Below are 23,744 nucleotides of genomic sequence, written 5' to 3'. Positions count from 1 at the left end.
CGACAGAGAGAGACATTGGAGACCTCTGTGTCAGAGGTGTTCTACTCCTTCAGAAAGTTAGACGCCTGTGCTCAAGTTTGTTCAGTTGTCGTTCAAGTGCCGCCTTCGTTTGTACGTACGTGGGTGATGAAGATGCACAAGTTATGCACACGGGCCGGAGCCAATCACCGAAGCCCTTCTGCCGGCCACCAGGCACCAGGCTTATGCAAAGACTTGTGCAGCGAGCGTTGCCTCTTTTGGCTTCTCCCTGCAAATCGCCCGATGCGTCATCATTGATCAACCATCACCGTCAGCCTTTTTCACTTACACTTGCAAATTCACGGTCGACATCCACCAACGTTCATCGCTTCCACACCCAACAAAGGGCGGTCGCGACTTGAACGACGTTGGGGGGGGATTATGCGGTAGAAAAGCAGATTGATACTCACTTTTTGCTGCGCTGCTTCTTGATGACAACCGCGAGTTCGATCGCATAAAGAACGCTTCTCGAAGTCGCCATGGCCTCCAATAATGAGAAGACAGAGTCTGGCGAGGGCCAGGGCGATATCACCTCGAGAATCGCCAAGCTGGCTCGGGAAGAGTCCAAACCCGAAGACGCAGCAACCACGCCTCAGGTAGCTGGCATGAACGAGGACGACGCTTTGCGGGACCTGGCTGGCACCGTCAGGGACCAAGACGACTTGGAGCGCGATATCACCGCGCAAGCCAACGCAGCTTTGGCCGAGCAGGAGGACAAGAAGGACCAGAACCGCATCGACAAGCTCAAAGCAACCCGCCAGCGGGTGCAAAACAAACTAGACAAAGAGAAGATAGAGCTCAGGAAATGGGTCAACAATCCCTACAAGACTCGACAAATACAACCAGTCATCGACGATCTGGAAACTGAGATCCGGCAACTCGACAGTGACATTGCCGACTTCGAATCGCGCATGAAGAAGCGCAACGAAGAAGTCGCCGTCGAAGAGCAAGGCGGGAAATCGCAGAGACACCCAGGAGAGAGCAAGCGCGACTTCTTGGTGCGAACTGGAAAGATCACACCTTTTGCGAATGTGGGCGGACCACGCCCCGTCGGAATGGAGGGCAATTTGGCCGGCGCGATCTTGGATGCCGAAGACGACGCTGCGACCAACGATCTAGATGAGGGAGATGACGAAGGACCGGTCTCACACGTGCAACTGCGCCGACCAGGGTTTGCAGAGGACGCTACCCGAGAGAAGAGAAAGCCGGACGACACAACGACGTTTGCCCAGAATGAGTTTGGCATGCGTCCGAGGAAAAAGCAAAGACAAGATCCAGACTCGAGTCCGACTGCCGAATTCGTGCCAAGTGATGCTGAATCGTCCGATGCTGATGCCCATGTCGGCATATGGCAGCAAGGCAACGAGGATGATCTGGTTCGGGAGCAGAAGCGCAAGACAAAAGCCACGGCAAAAGCCCGAGGTGCAAACGTGGTGGATCTCAGCAGGCTGGACGACGGAAACGAATCAATCTACCAGAAGCGACTCAAGGATTGGGTCACCAGACGCAGCCAGGCGCGACGGTCAAGACGTCAGGGAACAGAGCAGGAAGGTTACGAGAGCGATCCCGGAGAGAGGGAGTGGTTCAAGCCAGCCCCTGATAAACCTGATCACATTATTGATGACAGGATCAAACTGCCCGGCGACATCTACTCTACACTCTTTGGCTACCAACGCACCGGCGTGCAATGGCTCGTTGAGCTCTACAAGCAGCAGGTTGGTGGTATCATTGGCGACGAGATGGGCCTCGGCAAGACAGTCCAGCTGATAGCACTGATCGCGGCACTGCACTACAGCAAGAAGATGAAAAGGCCTGTCCTCATTGCAGCGCCTGCGACCCTGCTACGGCAGTGGGTTACCGAGTTCCATCGTTGGTGGCCGCCTCTCCGAGTTTCCATTCTGCACTCCTCCGGCAGTGGGATGATGAATCCTGAGCGTGAGGATGACTTTGATCTGGACACCATGAAGAAGGGCTCTAGAATGGGAGCCAGTGCGAAAGCTGTCCGAAGAATCGTTAACAGCGTCGTTGAAAAGGGTCATGTTCTTGTCACAACGTATACGGGCTTGCAGACCTATGCAGACGAGCTACAGAGCGTCGAGTGGGAGTATACGGTTCTCGACGAAGGTCACAAGATTCGCAACCCAAACGCTGAGATCACCATCACCTGCAAGCAGCTCTACACCCGGAATCGCATCATCCTTTCCGGCACACCCGTGCAGAATAACTTAACCGAGCTCTGGTCACTGTTCGATTTCATTTCACCGATGCGTCTCGGGAATTTGATGGAATTCCGAGAGCAGTTTGAAATCCCCATCAAGCAAGGCGGCTACGCGAATGCCTCCAATTTCCAAGTCGTGCAAGCTGAGCAGCGGGCTGAGATCCTCAAAGACTCCATTAGCAAATACTTGCTGCAACGACTGAAGATTGACGTCGCCGCCGACCTACCGCCAAAGACTGAACAAGTGCTGTTCTGCAAGCTCTCGGATGGACAGCGAAAGGCGTACGAAGAATTCCTCAAGTCGGACGAGGTCTCGGCCATTCTCGATAAACGACGTCAGTCACTCTACGGCATCGACATTCTGCGCAAGATTTGCAACCACCCAGACCTTCTAGACAAGAGCAAGAGCGGCAAGCATGGCTACGATTACGGCAGTCCCCGGATGTCTGCTAAGTTGCAGCTCACCAAAGACCTCTTAACAAAGGTCATGATCCCCAATGGGCATAAAACGCTCCTCTTCTCCCAAGGCAAGCAGATGCTTGATATTATTGAAAAGTGCATTCGCGAATGTGGCATAAGTTATGTGCGCATGGATGGAGACACACCCATCGACCAGCGCCAGGACATGATTGACAAGTTCAACGAAACCCCAGAAATCCACGTCTTCCTCATGACTACACGCACAGGTGGCCTGGGAACGAACTTGACGGGCGCCGATCGCATCATCATCTTTGACCCCGACTGGAACCCTTCCACGGATCTTCAAGCTCGCGAGCGCGCCTGGCGTCTTGGTCAGACGAAACCCGTCAAGATCTATCGCCTCATGACCGAGGGCACCATTGAGGAGAAGATCTACCACCGCCAGATCTTCAAGCAGTTCATGACCAACAAAGTCCTGAAAGATCCCAAACAGCGCAGCTCGTATGACTTGTCTGACCTGTACGATCTTTTCAGCTTTACACCCGGTGATGCAGCTCCGGGTCAACGGGGTGTTCATTTCCAGGGCGCCGAGATCGACCTCCAGAGTTCCACGGAGCAGCCAACCAAGGGCTCGCACGCTGGCGAAGGCAAGACCGCAGCGGACCAGGACCAGGACCATGAGAAGGAGGCACTCGACAAGATGAATGGAGTTGCCACCGTGGAAGAGTTCAGAGAGACCAAATCTGTCCACGACGAGAAGCGGATGCTGGAAGGCATCTTCGCACGCACTGTGGGCAGCGCATACGACCATGAGACCATTGTCAGCGGCAAGGGCGTCGCTCCCGACATCAAAGATCTCCGTCAAGCCGCAAAAGACGAGAGCCGCTCAGCGGCGGCTCATTTGCAGCGCGCGAGTCGCGAGGCTGACAGGGTACCCATCGGCCAGCTCACCTGGACGGGGGAAGTTGGGCAACGACCAGCGAACAGGAGGAGAGGAGGGCCTAGTTCAGCGGGCGTGATGAGCAATATCGCTGAGCGCCAAGGCCTGGGCTTCAACGGCAACGGTGCCAACCAGAATTTGAAGGCTAAAGACTTCGTTCCCCTGATCAAGGAGTTCATCAACCGCCAGGGCGGCAAGGCCGTGACGAAGATGCTGGTGGATCATTTCGGCCAGTACTGCAAGACAGAGAAGCAGAATGCCGAGTTTAGAAAAGCCCTCGAGACTTGCGCAGAGATCTCACAGCGTGGAAGCTACGGGAGGTCTTTGTGGTCATTGAGACCAGGCCTCAAATAGGGAGGCCACGGTCATTTTCTTTTGCATATGCATTCTAGAGCGCGGCGTTAGACTTGGGGTACTTTACGGATACAGGATCATCAGATTCTGCGCTAAAACCTTCGTCACACAAATACATTGCTAATATTTGACATGTCGCAAATTGAGAAGCGTGCGTATGAATGAAGACGTGAAATCATGATCATCACGGGGCACCCAAGAGCCAGGCAGGGGAGGAAATGTCGTTTCATGGGCCTTCAACGGGCGAATTCATAACTGTCTACAGCCCACCAGCATCGTGATGACGCGGCGAGGTAGAATGGAGACCAGGCGATAAAGCCGTTCTCCGCGTTTGTTCTCAACGCCACAAGAGAAACCAGATAGCGATAAGTCCACCCTGACCAGCACACAAGAGTGCTGCTGCCGTTCCTCCAACCATTTTCTTTCCCAACCGGCAGCCGATCGCTCACAAACGACGACCACGGCGACCACCCTTTCTGCGGGTAGAGTCGGAGGGAGTAGGAGTGACGTCCTCGATGCGGCCAATCTTCATGCCGGCACGGGCGAGGGCACGGAGAGCGGACTGGGCACCGGGGCCGGGAGTCTTGGTGCTGTTACCTGTCGTCTTTGTTAGCCATTGGTCGCTGGCCGAGTCCCACGAAGACACGTACCTCCGGTGGCGCGAATCTTGATATGCAGAGCGTTGATGCCGAGCTCCTTGCAGCGGGCGGCGACGTCCTGGGCAGCCAACATGGCAGCGTAAGGGGAGGACTCGTCACGGTCGGCCTTGACCTTCATGCCACCAGTGACACGGGTGATGGTCTCGCGTCCACTGTGATCAACTTGATTAGCTCCCGAGCTTCTCTCTCTCTCTCTCTCTCTCTCTCAACTCCGTCTGTCGGGGAAGGGGTGTGACGAACGTGAGATCGGTGACGTGAACGAAGGTGTCGTTGAACGACGCGAAAATACGGGCAACGCCAAAGACGAGCTCGCCATCGCGGGCAGAGGGGCCCAGGGAGATGTTCTCCTGGGGAGCACGGGCGGGCTTCTTGGGAGGCATTTTAATGAGCTGGGCGTCTGGTTTCTCGTGGGACGTTGGGCTTGCGAAGGGAAAAGGGAAATTCGAAGGCCGGGGGTTTCGTGATGCCTGCCAAATTGGTCCGGTGGGAAGGTGGGCTGCGAGCCCGCGGGCGGTGGGGCGCGGCAGAATATTTCCCAGCACAAAGACTTGTGGCACAGATTTGGCCTGGCAATTGGTGGTGGGGGAATGAAGCCCTACCCTAAGGTGCTGGAAATTTGAGTGGCCGCCACGGGATTGGTGGAGCTGGACCCACCACTTGCGCAAAAAGTCCACCACGACCGCTTTTCCTCACGAGCCTCTTGTGGTGAATCTTTTCCCCTTCCCTTCTCCAAGCGACCGACAACTCCTTGTACTAACCCGACAATCTTTCGCCCAGCCGAACGTCGCCAACATGTCTTCCACGTATGTTACCACTCGTTGAACGGAGCCATTGTTGTGTCGACGGTCATGGATTGAGCTTTGCCGGTTACGAATCCCTCCCTCGCAGATTATCGTGGTCCTCTTCGCTGGGCGAAACAGTCATTGAACCTCGAAAAGGTCTTGACCGCCAGCTCGATACCCTTCTCGGATACCTCCCTCTATCTGTGCCTGCTTGCAATATAGCTTGACGGTAGGGAGATGGTCTTCTGAGGTGTTGGAGATGAAGAGCAATCTTCTCTCTCAAATGTATCGTCGGCGATTGCGTGTTCATGGTTGAAAACACCATGGACTGTCGTCATCAGCCTTCCATCTTTCCTGAATTCTCATTCGGGGTGTTGTCGATTGAGAGCAAACGTCTGGACCGCGCATAGAAACATGTGCCCTCCCAACCGTGGTCTCATCGATCAAATCCATCTCGAGTTAGCCAACGCCAGAATGTCCTAGCTGCAATTCTCGCAACCGGCGCTCTACTCCATACGACCCTCTTCAAACAAAGAGGCCGTATGCTGGACTATAGACTAATCTCTTGCCACAGTACCGTCCCCACCAACGACCAGATCATGGTCCCTGAGACCCTTCTCAAGAAGCGCAAGTCTCAGGAGAAGGCCCGCGCGGAGCGCACCGCCGCCCAGGAGAAGAAGAAGGCCGTACGTACTCCCCTCACAGTCTTGCCTCCCTAACAGCAACATGATGCACAACACATTTCTTCAACTAGACTACACGTCAATGCTGTTGAAAGTTAACCTTCTTTCGGGTCTGACACAACACCTCGCACACATTCATATCGCCAACTGCATCAGCGTGTGGCGAACTAGAGCTAACAGCTTCATCAGGGCTCCAAGGAGAAGCGCCAAGTCATCTTCCAGCGTGCTGAGAAGTATGTTAAGGAGTATCGCGATGCGGAGCGTGAGAAGATCCGCCTTTCCCGCGCTGCCCGCACGGATGACTCTGCCTACGTCCCTGCTGAGGCCCGCCTGATCTTCGTGGTCCGCATCAAGGGTATCAACAAGATTGCCCCCAAGCCCCGCAAGATCCTCCAGCTCCTGCGTCTCCTTCAGATCAACAACGGTGTCTTCATCAAGGTCACCAAGGCCACCACAGAGATGCTCAAGGTTGTCGAGCCCTGGATCGCCTACGGCTACCCCAACCTCAAGTCCGTGAAGGAGCTCATCTACAAGCGCGGCTACGGAAAGGTCAACAAGCAGCGCGTCGCCCTGACCGACAACGCCATCATCGAGGAGAACCTCGGCCAGTACGGCATTGTCTGCATGGAGGATCTCATCCACGAGATCTACACCGTCGGCCCCAACTTCAAGCAGGCCTCCAACTTCCTCTGGCCCTTCAAGCTCAGCAACCCCAACGGTGGCTTCCGTCCCCGCAAGTTCAAGCACTTCATCGAGGGTGGTGACCTTGGCAACCGCGAGGAGGCCATCAACCGTCTCATCCGCCAGATGAACTAGGCTCTTGCTTCTACTTCTAACCACATGATGACACGGATTGGTCCTTGAAAAAATTGGGTTTGGCATGGTTGCTCGGCGTTAACAGGGACAATACCTAGGTTGGAATTGATTCCATGATGAATGACACTGAGCTACCATCTACGTGACTAGTCCCTTGTTCTTCATTGTGATGCACCATCGCTTGCGTAATCCCCAAGTACAATGGCTTTTATAGGTTGATAATTAATGCCGGTGATATGTGTACAGTCTGAGTATCTATGCCTTAATGTCGAAGCTTGTGCCGCAGCCGCAGCTGGACGTTGCAAGAGGGTTGTCCACGATCTTGAACTGCGCTCCGATCAACTCTTGGGTGAAGTCCACCTTGCTGCCCTTCAGCAAATCCAGTGATGGCTCGTCCAGGATGATTCTTGGGGCTTCTGGCGCCGGCGCAGTGCCATCCTCGGCAAACTGGAATATCGTGTCGTCCTCCCGCACCACCTCGGTTCGTTTCGGGTCTTCTGGCGGTGGGATCGTCACCAAGCTCATGACATACTGGAAGCCGTGGCAGCCGCCTGACTCGACTTGTATGCGGAGGCCAAGGTCAGGGTTGGCATCTTTGGTCATGATCGTGGACAGGCGCTATTGTTCTCTGTAAGCATAATGTACTTTGAACGAGGTGAACGTAACTGACCTTTGCTGCCCGTGGTGTAATCTCGAGGATCATGTCGTTGCCATCTTCATCCTTCAGAGGATTCCGCACACAAACTGTGGCCTTTCTGGCGGGGGACGCAGAGAAGTACCTAATGCCCATGGGCGCCATGAAAGTGCATCCTCGTAGTGTTGGGGCTCCCTGGGCCGTTGTGCCTCGTGGCGACATTGGCTTGGAAGCGCATCGTGGGATGAGGAAATCGAGAGGGGCAGATCCAGGCGTCGGTCGAGTTGCTGCGGACGAATACTCGCGACTAGCGATCCTCAGGAAAGAATTTGCTGTTGAAGAGACATGTGCGCAGCGTATTGACGCCATGGCTGTTGCTTGCTTGTGTTGGTTTGATTGTTGAACCGAGTCAGAATGTTGTTGCTGAGAAATGGGCTGTTTTGGCTGCGTGCGATTCGTCCCGTTGAATTCCCGGGCGGCGGTTCGATTTTCGGAATGCCGCTCGGAGCCGCCTCAATCATTATGGCATAAGCAGAGCCCGTCTTGCTACAGGGTAGTCAGAAGCCCGGAAAAACGTACGCCCGTAGACAGTGACCCGCTGGCGCCCGGCGCAGGTACGTACTGTATCTGCCACAAGAAGCCCCAGGAGGTGGCCCCCACTTGCCCACCAAAAATCAGCATTTTTCACGAGATTGTTGCTGTGAGTCAACCCCGCCGCACCGAACAAGGCAAACCACGGTCGAGCACCCCTCCGAGTAATCGCTTCGGCCCAAATATTGACCTGACGAGCGCTGAAAGTCAAGTACCACCGAACGCGTCTGCCGAAACGTCCGCCATATAAGCCGCCCAAGATGTCTAAGTTCTTTCGCGGTGGAGAGGAGAGCTCCAGCGAGAGCGACTCCGGCGATGAGGTGTCCATCAACGGCTCCGAAGAGTCTTCCGACGACGAGCAGCAGGTGAAGAAGCCGCAGAACAAGTTCCTCGCTGGGAACGACGACTCAGATGACGACTCGGACGAGAGCGAGGAGGAATCTGAGGAGGAATCCGACTCCGACGATGATGCTGGAAAGGGAGGCGCCGGCTATTTCTTGAAGGACGCTAGTTCCGAGAGTGAAGACAGCGACGACGACAAACGCTCAGCCGTCAAAAGCGCCAAGGACAAGCGTGCAGAGGAGCTGGATGCCTCGATCAAGCAGATTGAGAACGGCCAGAAGAATGGAGACTGGACTTTGATTTCCGCAGGTACGACTTGGCCGGTATCACGAGGGTTGGACCAGGCGACTAACAACCTTTTGTGTAGAATTTGACAAGCTCAGCCGACAAGTAGAGCGTTTGCAAGGACCCAGGGGCAAGGCACCCAAGACATGGATCCGCACCATTGCTGAGCTCGAGGATTTCATGAACGAGGCTCTTGCGAAAGCCAAGGTCACGCCCAAGAAGATGAACGCCACGCAGGCGCGCGCCCTCAACGCCATGAAGCAGAAGATCAAGAAGACCAACAAGAGCTACCAGAAGGACATTGACGCATACCGGGCGGACAAGGATGACTTTATGGAGTCGTCCGAGGAGGAGGCGCCCGCGCCGGCCCCTACCAAGGTCAAGATCCCCAAGTCATCCGACCCCATCGCCCAGCCCACCGAGGAGGACATGGAAGGTTTCACAGAGGTCACCCAGGGTGGCCGTACTGTCAAGTACACCCCTGAGAGTATCCTCAAGCACCTGCGTGCGATCCTGGACACGCGCGGCAAGAAGAACACGGACCGATCCGAGCAGATTGGAGTGCTGGAGAAACTGCACGCCACGGCCAACACGCCATACCAGCAGATCCGCGTTCTCTTGACCTTGATATCCTCGCGCTTCGATCTTGCCTCTGGCTCATCAGGCGCCATGCCCGTGGAGCATTGGAAATCTGCTGAAAAGGAACTCTCTACTCTGTTCAACATCCTCGAGCAGAACAAGGAGTATGTGGTTGTTGAGAACGCCGAGGAGTGGGAAGACGACGAGAAGGTGCCCGTACTGCAGCCTGGTGAAAAGCACATCAAGGTTGCCGGCAGCCTCGTGTCCTTTGTGGAGCGTCTGGACGATGAGCTGGGCCGCTCGCTGCAGAGCATCGACCCTCACACCTCGGAGTACATTGAACGCCTGCAAGACGAGGGCTCCCTATACAACATCATTTTCCGAGGACTCCTCTACACCGAGTCCCTGCGCAAGGAAGAGGATCTGGATGTGTCTCAGGACACTGTGAACCGCATTGTGATGCGCCGTCTCGAGCACGTGTACTTCAAGCCTGCCCAGGTCATCAAGGTCTTTGAGGACAATTGCTGGAAGGCTGTCGGCAGTGATGTCGAGTCCGATATCACCGGTCGTGCGGCGTCCGCCGACGCCACCAACCTGGTGGGCACGCTCTGCAACTACCTGTTCATCCACAGCGATGGCATTATCCGTGCCCGCGCTATGCTGTGCCAGGTCTACTTCCTCGCCCTCCACAACGAGTACTACAAGGCTCGCGACATGATGCTCATGTCCCATCTCCAGGAGAACATCCCCAACTTCGACGTGCAGTCGCAAATCCTCTATAACCGCACACTCGTCCAGGTTGGACTCTGTGCCTTCCGCAAGGGCCTGGTATACGATGCCCAGAACACTCTGCAGGAGATCTGCGGCAGTGGCCGGCAAAAGGAGCTGCTGGCACAGGGTGTGATGATGCAGCGCTTCAACCAGGTTTCGCCCGAGCAAGAGAGGCTGGAGAAATCACGCCAGCTCCCCTTCCACATGCACATCAACCTGGAGCTACTCGAGTGTGTGTACCTCGCCTGCAGCATGCTGCTCGAGATCCCCCTCCTCGCCCAGACCGGCTCGTCGCCCGACGTCAAGAAGCGTGTCATCAGCAAGACCTACCGCCGCATGTTGGAGTACCACGAGCGCCAGATCTTCACTGGGCCTCCTGAGAACACGCGCGACCACGTGATGCAGGCGTCCAAGGCGCTTGCCGCCGGCGAGTGGAAGAAGTCGACCACGTTCATCCACAACATCAAGATCTGGGACCTGATGGCGAACACGGAGGACATCAAGACCATGCTGTCCAAGCAGATCCAGGAGGAGGGTCTCCGGACGTACCTGTTCACCTACGCTCCCTTTTACGACACGCTGTCGGTCGAGACACTCGGCACCATGTTCGAACTGGAGCCCACCAAGGTGTCTGCCATTATCAGCAAGATGATCAGCCACGAGGAGCTCTCTGCCTCGCTGGACCAGGTCACCTCCAACGTCATCTTCCGCAAGGGCGTCGAGCTCAGCCGTCTGCAGTCGCTGGCGCTCACCCTCTCCGACAAGGCCAGCTCGCTCATCGAGACCAACGAGCGCACGCTGGAGCAACGCACACAAGGCTCGTCAAATGCCTTTGACAGGCCTGGGCGAGGCCGAGGCGGCGGTCGCGGCGGTGCACGGGGGCGCGGAGGCGGTGGCCGTGGCGGCGGTAACACACAGCGCCAAGCTGGTGGGACACAGTTCACGGGCGGAGCATTGGGTGCTGCTGTCCGGGGTTAGAAAGGGGGACGGACGGACTTGTTTGTTTGAAGCCCGAGGCCGGGCGGCGGCGTCGCATGCACCCCATTTTCTCGTCATTTCCCACCGCTTTCCTTTGTATGTTTCCGATGATGATGATGCATGGTCAGGAAATGCTTGTTTGTTCATTCATGAGGCTACCAAAAAGGGACGAGGTCAGCGCAAGAGGGCGCCTCGCTGGGTCAGTCCTCATACTCAGGATTATGAGGCAAAGTATTATCAAATAAGATATTCCAAGTTCACCAGGTCCCCTGTGATGTCGCGGTGACTGAAATCATACCCTTCCGCTTGCCAGGTTCTTCACGCTGCTCTATGCCCAAGCTCCACGCTCTCAGGCCGGGAAGATCCCTTCTCGCCCGTGATACACGACAAGTGCAGAAGATGGCCCCTTCTCTTGCGGACGAACCACGAATACAGACCACCAGCTACATACACGGCGGCTACGCTTGGCAGGATGGGCCACTGGAACTGGTCCGGACGAGAGAATGCAATGGTCAATGCGTACGATGTCATTTCCGCCAGGTTCTGGAAGGCTGCCTCGACTGTCGAAAACGTGCCTCGGTGAGATTCTTCTACCTCCTGGGCATTGTCAGTGTGCGATCTCGGGAGAGGGCGGGGAAGCTAGACGAACATCTTGTACAATCAGTTGCGCGCTGAGATCAAACCCCCAGAGACCGATGCGGCTCAGTGCCACAAAGAGTGTCAACCCGGTGGCCGCGATCAGGTGCGGCTTGCCCGTGCTGAAGAAGTCGGCGTAGTACCAGGCGACGCCCGCCGTCAACGTGATCATCTGCCAGGAAAGACTCCATATCCCAGTCCGCACGGCGCCAATCTTCTTGCTCAGGCGCGGCGCGATCCACGTAGCAGAAAGCTCGAGGACGGTGCTCACAGTTCGGGCCACGCCGACATAGGTTGTTGTGTAGCCGACGGCCAGCAGCCATGTGATCATCTGGCCGGAGAACGAGAGCACGGTGAGATAGAGTAGCGCGAGACTGAAGGATGGTATGAAGGCCGGGTGGCGGAAATAGAAGGGCAGAGAGGAGATGGGCAGCACGCGGTACGTCAGGCGCTTCCAGAGCGAACGTGGCTCCTCGTTGCTCTCCAGTGGGATGTTGCGCTGTGCAAGGGCCGGAAAGAAGCGGAAGACCTGCTCGATGCAGATGTACTCGATGGGCACGGAGACGGCACTCATGGCGAGAGTGGTGTAGATGGCAATGACTGTCGATGCAATGGCCACGTTTGAGATGACCAGTGGGCCGACCAGCTTGCATATGAGATCAATGCGCCTCATGCGAGCATTGAGCTCTGCACTGCTGTCAGTTCAAGATGAAATTTTGACGGTCGTCAGCACTCACGTCGTCGGGCGTACGTGTTACCCTCGGTCATGACGACGACCCAGTCTCTCTCGACAGCCACCGTGTTCATCACCGCCATGAGCTTTTCGACACAGGCCAGGATGACGGACACGCCAAACAGGCCCGTCTTTGCCTTTTCACCGAGATTCCTCGTCTCCATCGCCCAGAGCACGAGGCAGCTGGCGATGACGGAGGCACGCTGCCCGATGATGGAGGCCCTCACGACATGGAGTCGATTACCTTTGTCGACCCACGATCCCACCGTCTGCGCAAACAGGACGGCGGCAAACCCTCGCACCAAGGCGTACACGGACATTGGCAGGAGGGTGCCTGGGAAGATGTCGGCCAGGAAGAGGACGGCGCCGAATTCAAAGAGGCGCGAGTTCCACATGGACAGAAAGTGCGACGTGTACAGCCTCAACGCCAATGGCCATGGCACGGGCTGCGAGGCTGGCGCAAGGAGGTCGGAGGACGGGTCATGGTCGGCAGGTCCTGAGGCTGCTGCGTGGTGATCATTCGATGGTGGTGGTGACGAGGATCTAGATTTTTCTGCGTCAACAACAGGCCGATGCCAGTCACTTGCTGATTTGTGTCTTTCAGTGTTGGCTCACTTCGACATGCCAATCTCACCTCCTTGAGACTGCTGCACCATCTCTTTGTTGATTGGGTGGCTACATGCGACGAGTTTGGAGTTCGACGACTAGACGGTGATTTGAGGGCCCTGATGATCTCCGCGTTGTGGTCGGCCGTATCGCGCCACATACATCCGACGGCCCTTCACACTCCCGGGAATATGAACGATGCGAGGCGATCGAGGCACTCAATTCTGCACCAATCAGACACCACCGGGCAGCTTTATCCAGCACAGTCCCCTCTACGTAGACGGACCTGAGGCTCCACGACAATGACATGCGGGTGTCTTCATACCCCGCCGTTCCCCTCATCCACATTACCCTACAGCGTAAGGATATAAGTATAAGCGCTGTCTGGGGCGTCGTCCACTGAACTGTTCCCATAGCTCTCGAGGTCGAGTGCGCTCTGTATTGGTTGTACCATCAGCTTATTTGAATCCACAGTGACAATGTCCAAGAACATCCCCCAAGGCCTACAGGAGGCACTGGACAACACCAAGGTCGAATACCGTCAGCTCGGCCAATCTGGCCTGCGCATCTCCAACCCCATCTTTGGATGTATGAGCTTTGGTGACCGTCGAACGCTTGAATGGGTCATTGAAGAGGATGAGGTGAGCAGTGCCATTTCTTACACATGTCACGAAAGCACTTTGGTAACAGAAACAGGCCCTGCCTCTGCTCAAGGCTGCCTACGACTGCGGCTTGAACACATGGGACACGGCCAATGTGTACTCCAACGGTGTTTCCGAAGAGATCGTTGGCAAGGCCATCAAGAAATACAACATTCCTCGCGAAAAGGTGGTGGTTATGACCAAGTGCCACTGGGGTGTCGGCGAGGAGCCCGGTACGCCCGCCCTTTCTCAGCTGGTGCACTCGAACCAAGACTGATCAATGAGCTTCTAGAAACCCGCCACTTTGCCCTCCGGAATGCCTTTGAGGCCTGCAAGGAGTATCAGAACAACTTTGGTCTCTCGCGCGCCGCCATCTTCAACCAGGTCGAGGCCTCGCTCCGCCGCCTGGACACGCCGTACATCGACCTCTTGCAGATCCACCGCTTCGACAAGTCGACGCCCCCGGAGGAGACCATGAAGGCGCTCCACGACCTTGTCCAGTCCGGCAAGGTCCGCTACATTGGCGCCTCGAGCATGTGGGCCACCCAGTTTGCGCGCCTGCAGTTTGTCGCCGAGAAGAACGGCTGGACGCAGTTCATCAGCATGCAGAACCACTACAACCTCCTGTACCGCGAGGAGGAGCGCGAGATGAACCGCTTCTGCAACGACACGGGCGTCGGCCTGATCCCCTGGGCCCCGCTGTGCCGAGGCCATCTCGCCCGCAAGCCAGAGGACTTTCGTAGCACCCAGCGCAGCGCCAAGGAGGAGAAGGGCAAGGCGGGCCAGTCTGCGCTCGATCAGAAGATCATTGCGCGTGTCGTGGAGATTGCCGAGAAGAGGAACTGGCCGATGGCGCACGTCGCGCTGGCGTGGATCAACAGCCGCGTGTCGGCTCCTATTATTGGGTTCAGCAGCGTCGACAGGATAGAGCAAGCCATCACCGCCAAGGGCAAGACCCTGACGCCCGAGGAGGAAGAGTACTTGGAGGAGCTGTACGAGCCGAAGAAGATAGATGGGCATATGTAGAGGGTGGGGTATAGGGTATGCAATTCATGTCTCGGATAAGTTAACTAACTAGTTATGATATTCCCACTCAAGACGTGTCGTTCCTGCCTCTTTGTACCTCGGCAATCGGTCCAACGAGGGAGGCAGTTGTGGAGAATCCTCCCGCGGCGCTAATCCCCCGTGATAGTAACGGATAACTGCGCCATGCGACTCCAGTGCACGTCTCAACCTTCTCTCCAAATCCCACGGTCCTTCACGGACCTGTGCAGAACCTCTCCTTCCTTTGGCCTCATCCAGCACCTCTACAGACCCAAACGACAGCCACCATGTCATCAGAAAAGCCCTCACCAGAGCAGCCGCCGTCCTCTTCGGCGGCCCCCTCTGTCGACGGGGTCCATGTCGCTTCGCCAGCTCCGACCCGCTGCCAGACAATCCTCTCTTCCACAGACGCCTTTCTGACCCGCCTCTACCGATGCACGTCGACACGATCCGGCGCCGATGTCGTCTTGTTCTTCCTCACATATGGATTACGATTGTCGGCCAATGTCCTCGAAACCGGCTCCCGCGCCGCCATCCGCTCGTCGGCGAGTAAACTCGTCGCTCTCGCGCTCCAGCTCCCGCCCTCGCAAGCCGTCAACTTTGCAAAAGAGGCACCGTTTGCGAACCCGTTTGTCGGGCTCGCGCTCAAGCTCGCGGCGCGACTGAGGGCCGCGGTCGCCGTGCTGACCGAGGTGCGAACCTTTGGCCGACTCTGGGGTCTGCTGGGCCTGTACTTCTCGGTCAAGAAGCTTGTCCTATCCGCGCGGGCGAAGAAACAGGAGGGAGAGAACTCTGCCGAGCGCACATTTGACTTTATTGTCGCCGCGGCGCAGATCACATCTCTCATCTCGTTCCAAGCCACGGAGAACATTACATACCTCTCGAGCAAGAAGATCCTGGGCTTCTCCCCCGCGACGCAGGGCAAGCTCATCATGTGGAGCGTGCGGTCGTGGGCGCTCTATGTGGCGATGGAGCTGGCACGGCTGGTGGTGGAGAGGCAGCGCAAGGTCTCGGCGGCCGGAGGGCGGCTCACCGAGAAAGACCAAGCGTGGTCCGAGGGCTGGAAGAGGGAGTTTTTCAGGAACCTGGCCTGGTCGCCGGTCACGGTGCACTTTAGCATCCCTGGCGGGTTCCTCAGCGATTTCGCCGTGAGCGCCCTGGCGTTTCACCCGGCGCAGTCGCAGATGCGGGAGCTTTGGGCTGCGAACAAATAGAGGCGTGGCCAGGGGGCGTGTCCTCGGGACCTGGGTTTTCTGGAGACGAAGCATTGCAGGATATGGGAAAGAGCACGGTTGGATAGATAGCAAGCGCTCCATTTTTGGCGAAGAGTACGTGTATGGTGTGGTGCAACGCATATAGACAGGCCACCGATCCAGGCAATTCTCTATCATCATGTGCATTATCTATCTACATGGGCATACGCACCATTTCCTCCTTGGTCCAGTACTTTCTCATGTTCTCGGCCCCGAGAGTCCTGACCTCATCATCCAGATGCGTCCACAGGACGTCGCCCCACGTCTCCATCCGCGCCTTGAGCCCGCTCAGCTCAAACTCGTACTCGCCCGTCTTGCAGCCCCGGAGGTAGTCGGCCATCCTGTCCATGCCGGCGTGGATCAGCTTGTGCTGTGCCTGTAGGTCACCTCGGAACTCGGGCATCTTCTTGGCCAGCACCGGGAAGATGTGCTGCTCCTCAATGTTGTGGTGCACGGTGAGATGTTGGATGAAGCGCAGGCCTTCATCGAGGAATTGTTTGAGGGTGAGATTCCGAGGGCGCTTGTTATTGCAGCATGCTTGCCAGAGGAGGTTCCATGACTGACGGAAGTTGTTGTGCTGGGGATAGGTCAAGCAAGTGTCAGTGCATGATGACGAAGTGAGTGAGGGGGGCGGCGGCTTACGAAGAGGTCCATGTGGTCGGCCATGTTGTTGTAGATTCGAAAGTCATGATCTGATAGCGGCGGGAGTTTCTTCTCGGCCGCGGGCGACGCTGCCGACTTGCTGTCGTTTGTTGACATTTTGCGTATAGGAGACTGGGCTGTCGGTGCGCCTGCGCTGGATGAAGCACGTCGCGATGCTAGTAGACAAGCAGGCGTCGAATTTCGAAGGGGGGTCAACGGCGTGATGGCACACAAGGCAGGTCTGCAACGGCGCGCAAGGTATTTCATCTGTCTAGGTGTTCAAATTGCGCAAATGGCCAGATACTGCGTAGAGGCTGGGGTTTGTAAGTGCTTATGAAGCTCCCCGTTCTCATTCAATGTTTTCCAGTCTCCATTCATCATTCCATTTCGGGCTGCCGCGCGGGTTCCTAATGAAACAGAGAATTGCTGATTGGCTCGCTAGGCGTAAGATCCATTGCCGATGGGGGAGGGGCGAACTTGGTCGTTCACACCATCCAGGGTAGGTCAGCGCAGAGGCCTAGGTTGGAGAACAATAAATTCCCATAGCGCGAAGCTTGAGTCTTGATTGGGTTCAGCAAATTACACAAATTGCTTGTGCAAGTCCGAGTCTAACTAAAACAGAGGGTATCGTTCGTTGCGAGTGGTCCACCGCGACTTCCACGCCACATAGCCATGCACGACTACCCGAAAGAGGTCTTCTCATCAGGAGTCAGGACTGCACTTTGTGTGTACCAGCTTGGTAGTTCAATCTGAAGGACTCGATATTCCTGTCTGCTATCCCCCGTTCTAAATCAGAGAACAGATTCCACCTCGCTCCCGTTGGGCTGACGAAAGACTGCAGTGCACCGTCGAGACCCAACGAACTTGCTGCGCCTCCGCTTCGCGCTCTGGCTGACTGAGAAATATCCTCTCCAGGCTTCTTTTCGATTGCCCAAAATGAAGGTCCAGCGGGGCCTAGGTCAGCATAAGAATCCTTGGTGACTGGAGGCGGGACCGGAATGCGAAGTGCAGTTTACTCAAAAGTAATCTATCAATAGCGATGCAGGCTAGGTGAGAATAGGCTGCCCAGTTAGAGGCTGCTGGGAACGAGCAGCAACTGTGGAACGCTACCTACGACGTGTGGGAGTTTGAACTTTGGGAGCCTCAATGCTGCCGAGCTGAGCTATCCTCGACGATCCAAGAGTTTGCACTGCTAAGCCCAACATGCTGAAGCCATGTGTGTACGCGGCACGGTTCGAGACTGGCCCACAGTGAGGAGGTTACCGTCTTCAGAGTATGGCATATAAGATGGCCGCTCGACGCTCCAGGCTGGTGGCCAGATGTGCCTTCTGTCTTGGTGGACGCAGCTTCCCTCAGATCTCCGTGCCTGGTCTTAGGAAAGAGCAGACGTACACTCCTTCCTCATTCATTTCCATTGGCGTCCTCCGACCTGACCGTGCGCTCTTCACATCTTCTCGCACTGCCAGCCCGGCACTGGCAACGCCACTCGACCTCAAGTCTCGACAAAACAACGCCAATTCTTCCGGTATCACCTGGGGAAAATGCCACGATCCATTGATCCCTGGCAACTCGAGCCTGCAATGCGGCTCGCTCGATGTCCCTCTTGACTATACCGACGAAGGCTCTGGCGCAACCTTGGCTCTGGAGATTGTGCGCGCTCCGACCCCCAAGGTGCCCAGCAAAGGCAGCATCTTCTTCAATGCTGGAGGTCCTGGTGCTTCCGGCATTGAAGACCTTGTGGCTCTCGCTTCTAGGCTTTAATTGTAGGCTGCCCATCGGAGATGACGTATCGACAAGAGCAAACCACCAACACTGATATGTACAGCACCACCAACAACAACTACGACATTGTCAATATCGTTCCTAGAGGTAGTAACAGTACCTTGACCTTCTCATGCTATCAGGACACGGCGTCATCCACCTACGCCGGGCTCCCCCTAGCTGCATCGGCTTATGACACCGCTCCGGCCAATATCTGGGTGCAGTCCCAACTCTTTGTGGACAATTGCGCCTCGATGCAGGCAGAGAACGGGACACTCATCGGAACAGCCTTTGCGGCCCGCGATCTGATGGGTGTGGTTGACGTTCTCGAGGATGACGGCTTTCTCCGTTACTGGGGTATGTGCCACCAAGGCCGGATCGTGTTGTGAACCTGACTGAGTCGAACCATCATCCAGCCCCCTCCTACGGGTCCTGTTGGGTGCTACGGTCGCCGACATGTTTCCGGACAAGATCGACAAGATGGTCTTGGACGGCGTCGTCAACCCCACTCTATACTACCGCAACAAGTGAGTATGCCATCATCAACTCCTCTCAGTCAGCGGCAGCTGACCTCGCGTGCAGTGAGAGCGAGACATTCACCAGCATAGACGATACATTCAGTGGGTTTTGCGTAGGCTGCGCCGAGAACCCCGATAAGTGCTCATTGGCCATGAATCAAACGGCCGACGAGGTGAAGCAAGGTATCTTCAAAATGCTCGAGGGGTTACGCACTGACCCCTTGGCGATTCCGACACCCGGTAGTCCTCTGGGTGGTATCGTGCTTGACTATAGCTTTGGCAAGTTTTTCATTGACTCAAATCTGTACTAGCCTGGCCATGCAGCTGTTTGCTGTTCAGCAGCGCAATCTCGCCCTGATCACTGAGATTCTTTCCGCCGGCGCTGGGCGATTCAATGCCCTGAAGAGCGCTGCCGCCCCTGACAGCAACGCGCGCGATGGTATCAAGTGCAGCGACGTACTGACGCATGCTGCCAACCGCAGCGAGTTTGAGTCCGTCCTCGACGCCCGCCATGCCGCGGGATACTTTGCCGATGCCGCAGACTACCTGCCTACGCGATCTGCGCAAACAATGTGTCGGAGACTTTTGAGAATGCTTTTCTGGTGGTGCAGCAAGGTGGCTATGGCGTACGTCTCTTGCCCAAGAGTGTCCAAGTGTGATTGAGCATTGCGAGACTGACTGTGGTGTAGCACACCATCTGGGCCCAAGTGAGCCCCTGCACCGTACAACATATTGCGACATACTTTGCGAACGGTACGGCCCCTGAGAAGGGTGCCGTATGCGATATCACTGTGCCGCTCCTGTCGGGTCTCACTGGATGGGAAGAGATCCTGGGAGCTTGAGTTGTAATCCTGGACGGAGCAAATATTGACTTGACCTGGGGCGATTGCGAAAGAGAGCAGATAGGTCCATGGCCACAATGTTAATGCTAATCTGCGCTGATCTTCCCCTCTAGTGCATTATTCAAAGACCTCCATGCCTACCAGGTCCGGGGCCCAGTGACCGTCGTCAAAGCCACTAAAGACAACAGTGTTCTCGTCCCCAGCGACAAAGCCGTCCAGGGCCACCATCAGGCGGCCCGTCTCGTACCAGTCGCCGCCCGCGAGAGGGAACGCCCAGCGCTTGGCCTCGTTGTCGTTGACGGCGACCGACATGTTGCGCGTGTTGGTGGCCCAGTCACCAATGGTATGTGTGTACTCGTAGTTGATAAAGTCAATGCCGACAAAGACTTCACCGTCGTGCGCAGAAGAAACGCCCTCAAAAGTGACGTTGGCGTCGGCGGTGATGGAGCCGACTTTCACATGGTTGGGCAGACACTCATCAGCACCGCAGTCGACGAGGGCCGCCTGGCCGCCAAGAGTAGCATCCTCCACCGAGTAGTATGCGGCTGCCGAGGGCTTCTGGGTGGTCTCAATTTCACTCAGCACCAGGAGACGCAACTCGTGCGGCTTGAGCTCAAGAACCTGCACGCCCGCAATGGACCCATTCTCGTGAGCCCACACGTCGCGCGAGGCAGCCGAGCCCACGCCGACGAGACTCAAGTCCACCTCGACGTTTTGCGTCTCGTTCTTCCAGTTGGCGATGCCGAGCACCATGCGGTCGTCGGAGAGGGGGCCAGCCCAGACGTCCCACTCCTCCTCGGTGTAGCGGATGACGAGCGCGGCGGCTTTGGCGAGGGGATCCTGGTTGATGGCGATGACCTCCTCGTTGCGCATGACCTCGAGGGAGGATGCGGGTATCTCCGCCTCGACCAGGACGCCGCCGATGATGAGGGGGGACTTGAGCATGGACCAGAAGCCAAAATGAAAGTGCTCCTCCTCGACGGACAGTGCATTCAGGCCGATGCTGCAGAAGGAGGTGAGAAGGCAATTCGCCGAGCATGAGCTCTCCCATCACGGGATGGATGGGCTAACTTACATGAGCATGTCGAGGTCGGCAAAGGCGCCTGGTCCAGTGTGCTGGACGTGGGGGACGGCCTGGTTGACGATGCGCCAGAGGGCGCGCCAGGCGTTGAAGATGTCGTTGCTCATCCGCCAGCTGTTGCCGAGGGGCGCGGTCCAGTCCGGGACGTTCTGGCCGATGCCCCACTGACAGAGGAAGTACTGGATGGGGCGGTCGGTCTGGTTGAGGGCCTCTGCCATTGTGATGAAGCGGTCCGGGCTCTGGGACGCGGGGGACGTGACGTCGACCATCTCTGTGGGCGAGGTGGAATAGCAGTTGTCATATCTGGGAGTGTCAGGGGATGGATCCGAGGGGAAGTACTACATGAAAAATACGTACTTTAGTGTGTCGCCCCCCCAGTCTGCGAATGTCTGGGCATCGACTTGTTCGTATCCTGCGAGGTTTGATGTCAGTGATGATGGGTCTGTTTCACAGGGCGGGCCATGATCATGGCACTCTACCGAGAGACGCAGGTGTGTCGGGAAGCCCGCACATCCGGTACCCAGCACCAGAGTACAGGCCAAACTGGAGTTCCAGGCTGTGGATAAAGTCGCCCAGTGCCTCGGGGCCCGAGGGGAACGTCTCCTTGTCCCACTGCAGCCTGTCCTGCTCGTCGCGTGTGGTGGCGGCCCAGCCGCAGTCCACGGTGACGATGGTGTAACCGAGATCGCGGAAGCCCAGGTCGACGAGGCCCTGGGCGTTCTGCTTGATGATGGCCTCGTTGGGTTGGCAGTTGTAGTGATTGTAGCTGTTCCATCCCATGGGGGGTGTGGGCGACTTGACCGTTGCGCCGTAGACGGCCGGCACGGCAGCGGCGAGGAGAGCGAGTCTGGGGGGTATAGACATGGTGAGGGCGCGGGGGACTAATGAGAGGTTTAAGGAAGTGAACATTCAGGATCGGGGTCGGTGAGGAGAATAACCGATACAGGCGCGGCTTGGGCTTCTTTATACTTGGCCACACTCATCCATCAGACCATGTGACACCCCAACTTGGAATGGCTGTAGGCATACGTAGACGACCTCCGCGGAAAAAGGGCTCTTCCCCGGATCGACGAGCATCTGCCGTTGGCAACGTCGTATTCCGCATCACTGGCGTGCTTCCCATAGGACCGCTTCAGAGCACATTCGGAGTCTCGGACGCTGCCGATCCCTTGCGTAGACGGCATATTCAAGGACCTAATAGGGATGTATAAGGGTGCCGATGACATGCATCTATAGCTAGGGTCTATATAGCATGGACGGGGAAGACTCGCGTCAAATAATGCGAGGATGTTCGGGCCATGATTAAGGGAGCGACTGTGCCCGGAGGTCGCTCCGGACCGGACCCACAAATACCGGCTCTGACCCGGACATCGGCCGGAGCCTTTGGTTCATTCAGTCGTCCGCATGTACATTTGCCTGCCTACCTTACGTACGTCCATCGTTACCGTAGTGGAAAATATGCGCTACGACATGCAGTTGACTTGACTTGACTCAGAACTGTTTAAGCTTATCAAAATTCCATATTACAAAGTATGAATGCAAACGCTAAACTCCAGTTGCTCCCCCAAGCTACCACGCAGTATGCCCACCGTCTACTACAATGTTACTGCCCGTCACGAAGGAGCTGGCGTTGCTCAACAAGAACAGAGCAGCCCCCTTGAACTCGCTCGTCGTGGCTAACCGGCCCATCATGTTGTCGCGCGCCCAACTCTCCACCAGCTCGGGCTTCTCCTCCATCTGCTCCTTGATCATAGGCGTCATGATGTACCCGGGGCTGATGCAGTTCACCCTGATGCCGCCCGTGCCATCCTCCCGAATCGGCGTCCACTCCATGGCGAGGCTGCGCGCGAGCTGGATGAGGGCGGCCTTGGAGCAGTTGTAGACGGGCGAGATGAGGCCCTTGTTGGCGACGAGGCCCGACATGCTGGCGATGATGCAGATGCTCCCGCGACACCTGTACTCCGTCATCTTGCGGGCGGCGATGGTGGCCGTCATGAGGACGCCGGTGTAGTTGATGTTCATCATGGCGTTGGCGTCCTTGGCCGTGTACTCGACGGCCGGGGTGACCTGCTGGAAGGCGGCGGCCGCGAGGACGCCATGCAGTCCCTGGTGCTCTCGCGCTATCGAGTCAATGAGGTGCTCGAGCTTGTCCGTGTCGCCAATGTCGATCTGACGGTACACGAGGGAGCCACCGAACTCGGGCTGGACGCGTGACAGGGCTTCGTCCCACCCTTCGACGGGGGGCGGGGCCATGTCGAGGCAGTATACTGTGGAGAACGATTCTTGTCAGTCGCTTCATGTTGTCAGAGGTCTGTTCTGGCTCACCTCTCCCTCCCGCTTCGACGAGTCCTTCGGCCAATGCCAGACCAAGGCCTTGGGCGCCGCCTGTGACGATGAATATCTTGCCGCCAAGATCAAAGTCGGCGAAGCGTTTCGCACCGACTTTGGCCTCCTCTGGTAGGGCGTTGGCGGTCATGGAGTCAATTTTGGAGCCCATTGTGCTGTGTGTGTATGTGTGTGTGCGTGCGTGTATGTGTATGTGTGTGCGTGCGTGGAGAATCGAGATGTAACCTGGAGTCTTCGGGGTCTGTAGTGTTGGATGCTTTGAAAGACAAGGGGGGGGAGGCAGAGACGATAGTGTACGCTGTTGCTGGTCTGTTGATGGATTCAATATATACACTCGTCGTGGTGGAAGGATTGCCACACAAAGGGCTCTGACATTTGATGATCGTGGACATACGTCCGGATTGCGCTCCTATAGCCTGACATTTGGTTGACCAAGCGTCACTCTCACGATGATGGCATGTAGTCGTGGGGTTGGTTCTACGTAATCTTGATAGCAAGCAGCTCACCGATCAGTGTACACAGTTTGTCACAGTGTGCGCGTCCATGCAATGATCGTCCGGGACGCAGGTCA

The 23,744-nt window shown here is 56.6% G+C and overlaps 11 protein-coding genes across 11 annotated transcripts; 6 read left to right on the top strand and 5 right to left on the bottom strand.

Annotated features, from left to right (window-relative positions):
- Nucleotides 1–497: 497 nt before the first annotated feature.
- Nucleotides 498–3,950, top strand: J7T54_000302 (DNA repair protein-like protein; the record flags this gene model as incomplete). Its single annotated transcript, XM_051508892.1, has 1 exon — nt 498–3,950. One exon carries the CDS (start codon nt 498–500, stop codon nt 3,948–3,950), a length of 3,453 nt encoding a protein of 1,150 aa, XP_051360012.1.
- A 445-nt stretch (nt 3,951–4,395) lies between these two features.
- On the bottom strand, nt 4,396–4,989 carry J7T54_000301 (uncharacterized protein; the record flags this gene model as incomplete). The annotated part of the gene is made up of 3 exons (XM_051508891.1): nt 4,396–4,547; nt 4,601–4,761; nt 4,850–4,989. 3 exons carry the CDS (start codon nt 4,987–4,989, stop codon nt 4,396–4,398), a joined length of 453 nt encoding a protein of 150 aa, XP_051360011.1.
- Nucleotides 4,990–5,401: 412 nt separating this feature from the next.
- Nucleotides 5,402–6,890, top strand: J7T54_000300 (large subunit ribosomal protein L7e; the record flags this gene model as incomplete). Its single annotated transcript, XM_051508890.1, has 3 exons — nt 5,402–5,412; nt 5,966–6,077; nt 6,264–6,890. 3 exons carry the CDS (start codon nt 5,402–5,404, stop codon nt 6,888–6,890), a joined length of 750 nt encoding a protein of 249 aa, XP_051360010.1.
- A 255-nt stretch (nt 6,891–7,145) lies between these two features.
- On the bottom strand, nt 7,146–7,746 carry J7T54_000299 (putative iron-sulfur cluster assembly accessory protein Isa2; the record flags this gene model as incomplete). The annotated part of the gene is made up of 2 exons (XM_051508889.1): nt 7,146–7,508; nt 7,561–7,746. 2 exons carry the CDS (start codon nt 7,744–7,746, stop codon nt 7,146–7,148), a joined length of 549 nt encoding a protein of 182 aa, XP_051360009.1.
- Nucleotides 7,747–8,375: 629 nt separating this feature from the next.
- On the top strand, nt 8,376–11,070 carry J7T54_000298 (uncharacterized protein; the record flags this gene model as incomplete). The annotated part of the gene is made up of 2 exons (XM_051508888.1): nt 8,376–8,766; nt 8,825–11,070. 2 exons carry the CDS (start codon nt 8,376–8,378, stop codon nt 11,068–11,070), a joined length of 2,637 nt encoding a protein of 878 aa, XP_051360008.1.
- A 318-nt stretch (nt 11,071–11,388) lies between these two features.
- On the bottom strand, nt 11,389–13,095 carry J7T54_000297 (uncharacterized protein; the record flags this gene model as incomplete). The annotated part of the gene is made up of 4 exons (XM_051508887.1): nt 11,389–11,667; nt 11,720–12,393; nt 12,444–12,982; nt 13,055–13,095. The coding sequence occupies 4 exons, from the start codon at nt 13,093–13,095 to the stop codon at nt 11,389–11,391; spliced, it is 1,533 nt and encodes a 510-aa protein (XP_051360007.1).
- Nucleotides 13,096–13,524: 429 nt separating this feature from the next.
- Nucleotides 13,525–14,712, top strand: J7T54_000296 (Versiconal hemiacetal acetate reductase-like protein; the record flags this gene model as incomplete). Its single annotated transcript, XM_051508886.1, has 3 exons — nt 13,525–13,686; nt 13,742–13,919; nt 13,979–14,712. The coding sequence occupies 3 exons, from the start codon at nt 13,525–13,527 to the stop codon at nt 14,710–14,712; spliced, it is 1,074 nt and encodes a 357-aa protein (XP_051360006.1).
- Nucleotides 14,713–15,017: 305 nt separating this feature from the next.
- Nucleotides 15,018–15,944, top strand: J7T54_000295 (uncharacterized protein; the record flags this gene model as incomplete). Its single annotated transcript, XM_051508884.1, has 1 exon — nt 15,018–15,944. One exon carries the CDS (start codon nt 15,018–15,020, stop codon nt 15,942–15,944), a length of 927 nt encoding a protein of 308 aa, XP_051360005.1.
- A 193-nt stretch (nt 15,945–16,137) lies between these two features.
- On the bottom strand, nt 16,138–16,742 carry J7T54_000294 (uncharacterized protein; the record flags this gene model as incomplete). The annotated part of the gene is made up of 2 exons (XM_051508883.1): nt 16,138–16,560; nt 16,626–16,742. 2 exons carry the CDS (start codon nt 16,740–16,742, stop codon nt 16,138–16,140), a joined length of 540 nt encoding a protein of 179 aa, XP_051360004.1.
- A 1,170-nt stretch (nt 16,743–17,912) lies between these two features.
- On the top strand, nt 17,913–19,615 carry J7T54_000293 (TAP-like protein-domain-containing protein; the record flags this gene model as incomplete). Its single annotated transcript, XM_051508882.1, has 7 exons — nt 17,913–18,333; nt 18,393–18,484; nt 18,530–18,747; nt 18,803–18,913; nt 18,969–19,109; nt 19,216–19,530; nt 19,594–19,615. The coding sequence occupies 7 exons, from the start codon at nt 17,913–17,915 to the stop codon at nt 19,613–19,615; spliced, it is 1,320 nt and encodes a 439-aa protein (XP_051360003.1).
- A 248-nt stretch (nt 19,616–19,863) lies between these two features.
- J7T54_000292 (uncharacterized protein) lies at nt 19,864–23,324 on the bottom strand (the record flags this gene model as incomplete). The annotated part of the gene is made up of 6 exons (XM_051508881.1): nt 19,864–20,749; nt 20,822–21,130; nt 21,185–21,239; nt 21,307–21,708; nt 22,435–23,094; nt 23,153–23,324. The coding sequence occupies 6 exons, from the start codon at nt 23,322–23,324 to the stop codon at nt 19,864–19,866; spliced, it is 2,484 nt and encodes an 827-aa protein (XP_051360002.1).
- Between the last annotated feature and the right edge of the window lie 420 nt (nt 23,325–23,744).

The sequence above is a fragment of the Emericellopsis cladophorae genome, assembly GCF_022114955.1.
Source record: "Emericellopsis cladophorae strain MUM 19.33 chromosome Unknown NODE_51_length_166314_cov_118_033994, whole genome shotgun sequence".
Lineage (NCBI taxonomy): Eukaryota > Fungi > Ascomycota > Sordariomycetes > Hypocreales > Bionectriaceae > Emericellopsis > Emericellopsis cladophorae.
The sequence above is the reverse complement of the archived record's forward strand: the minus strand, read 5'-3'. Positions and strand labels throughout refer to the sequence as shown.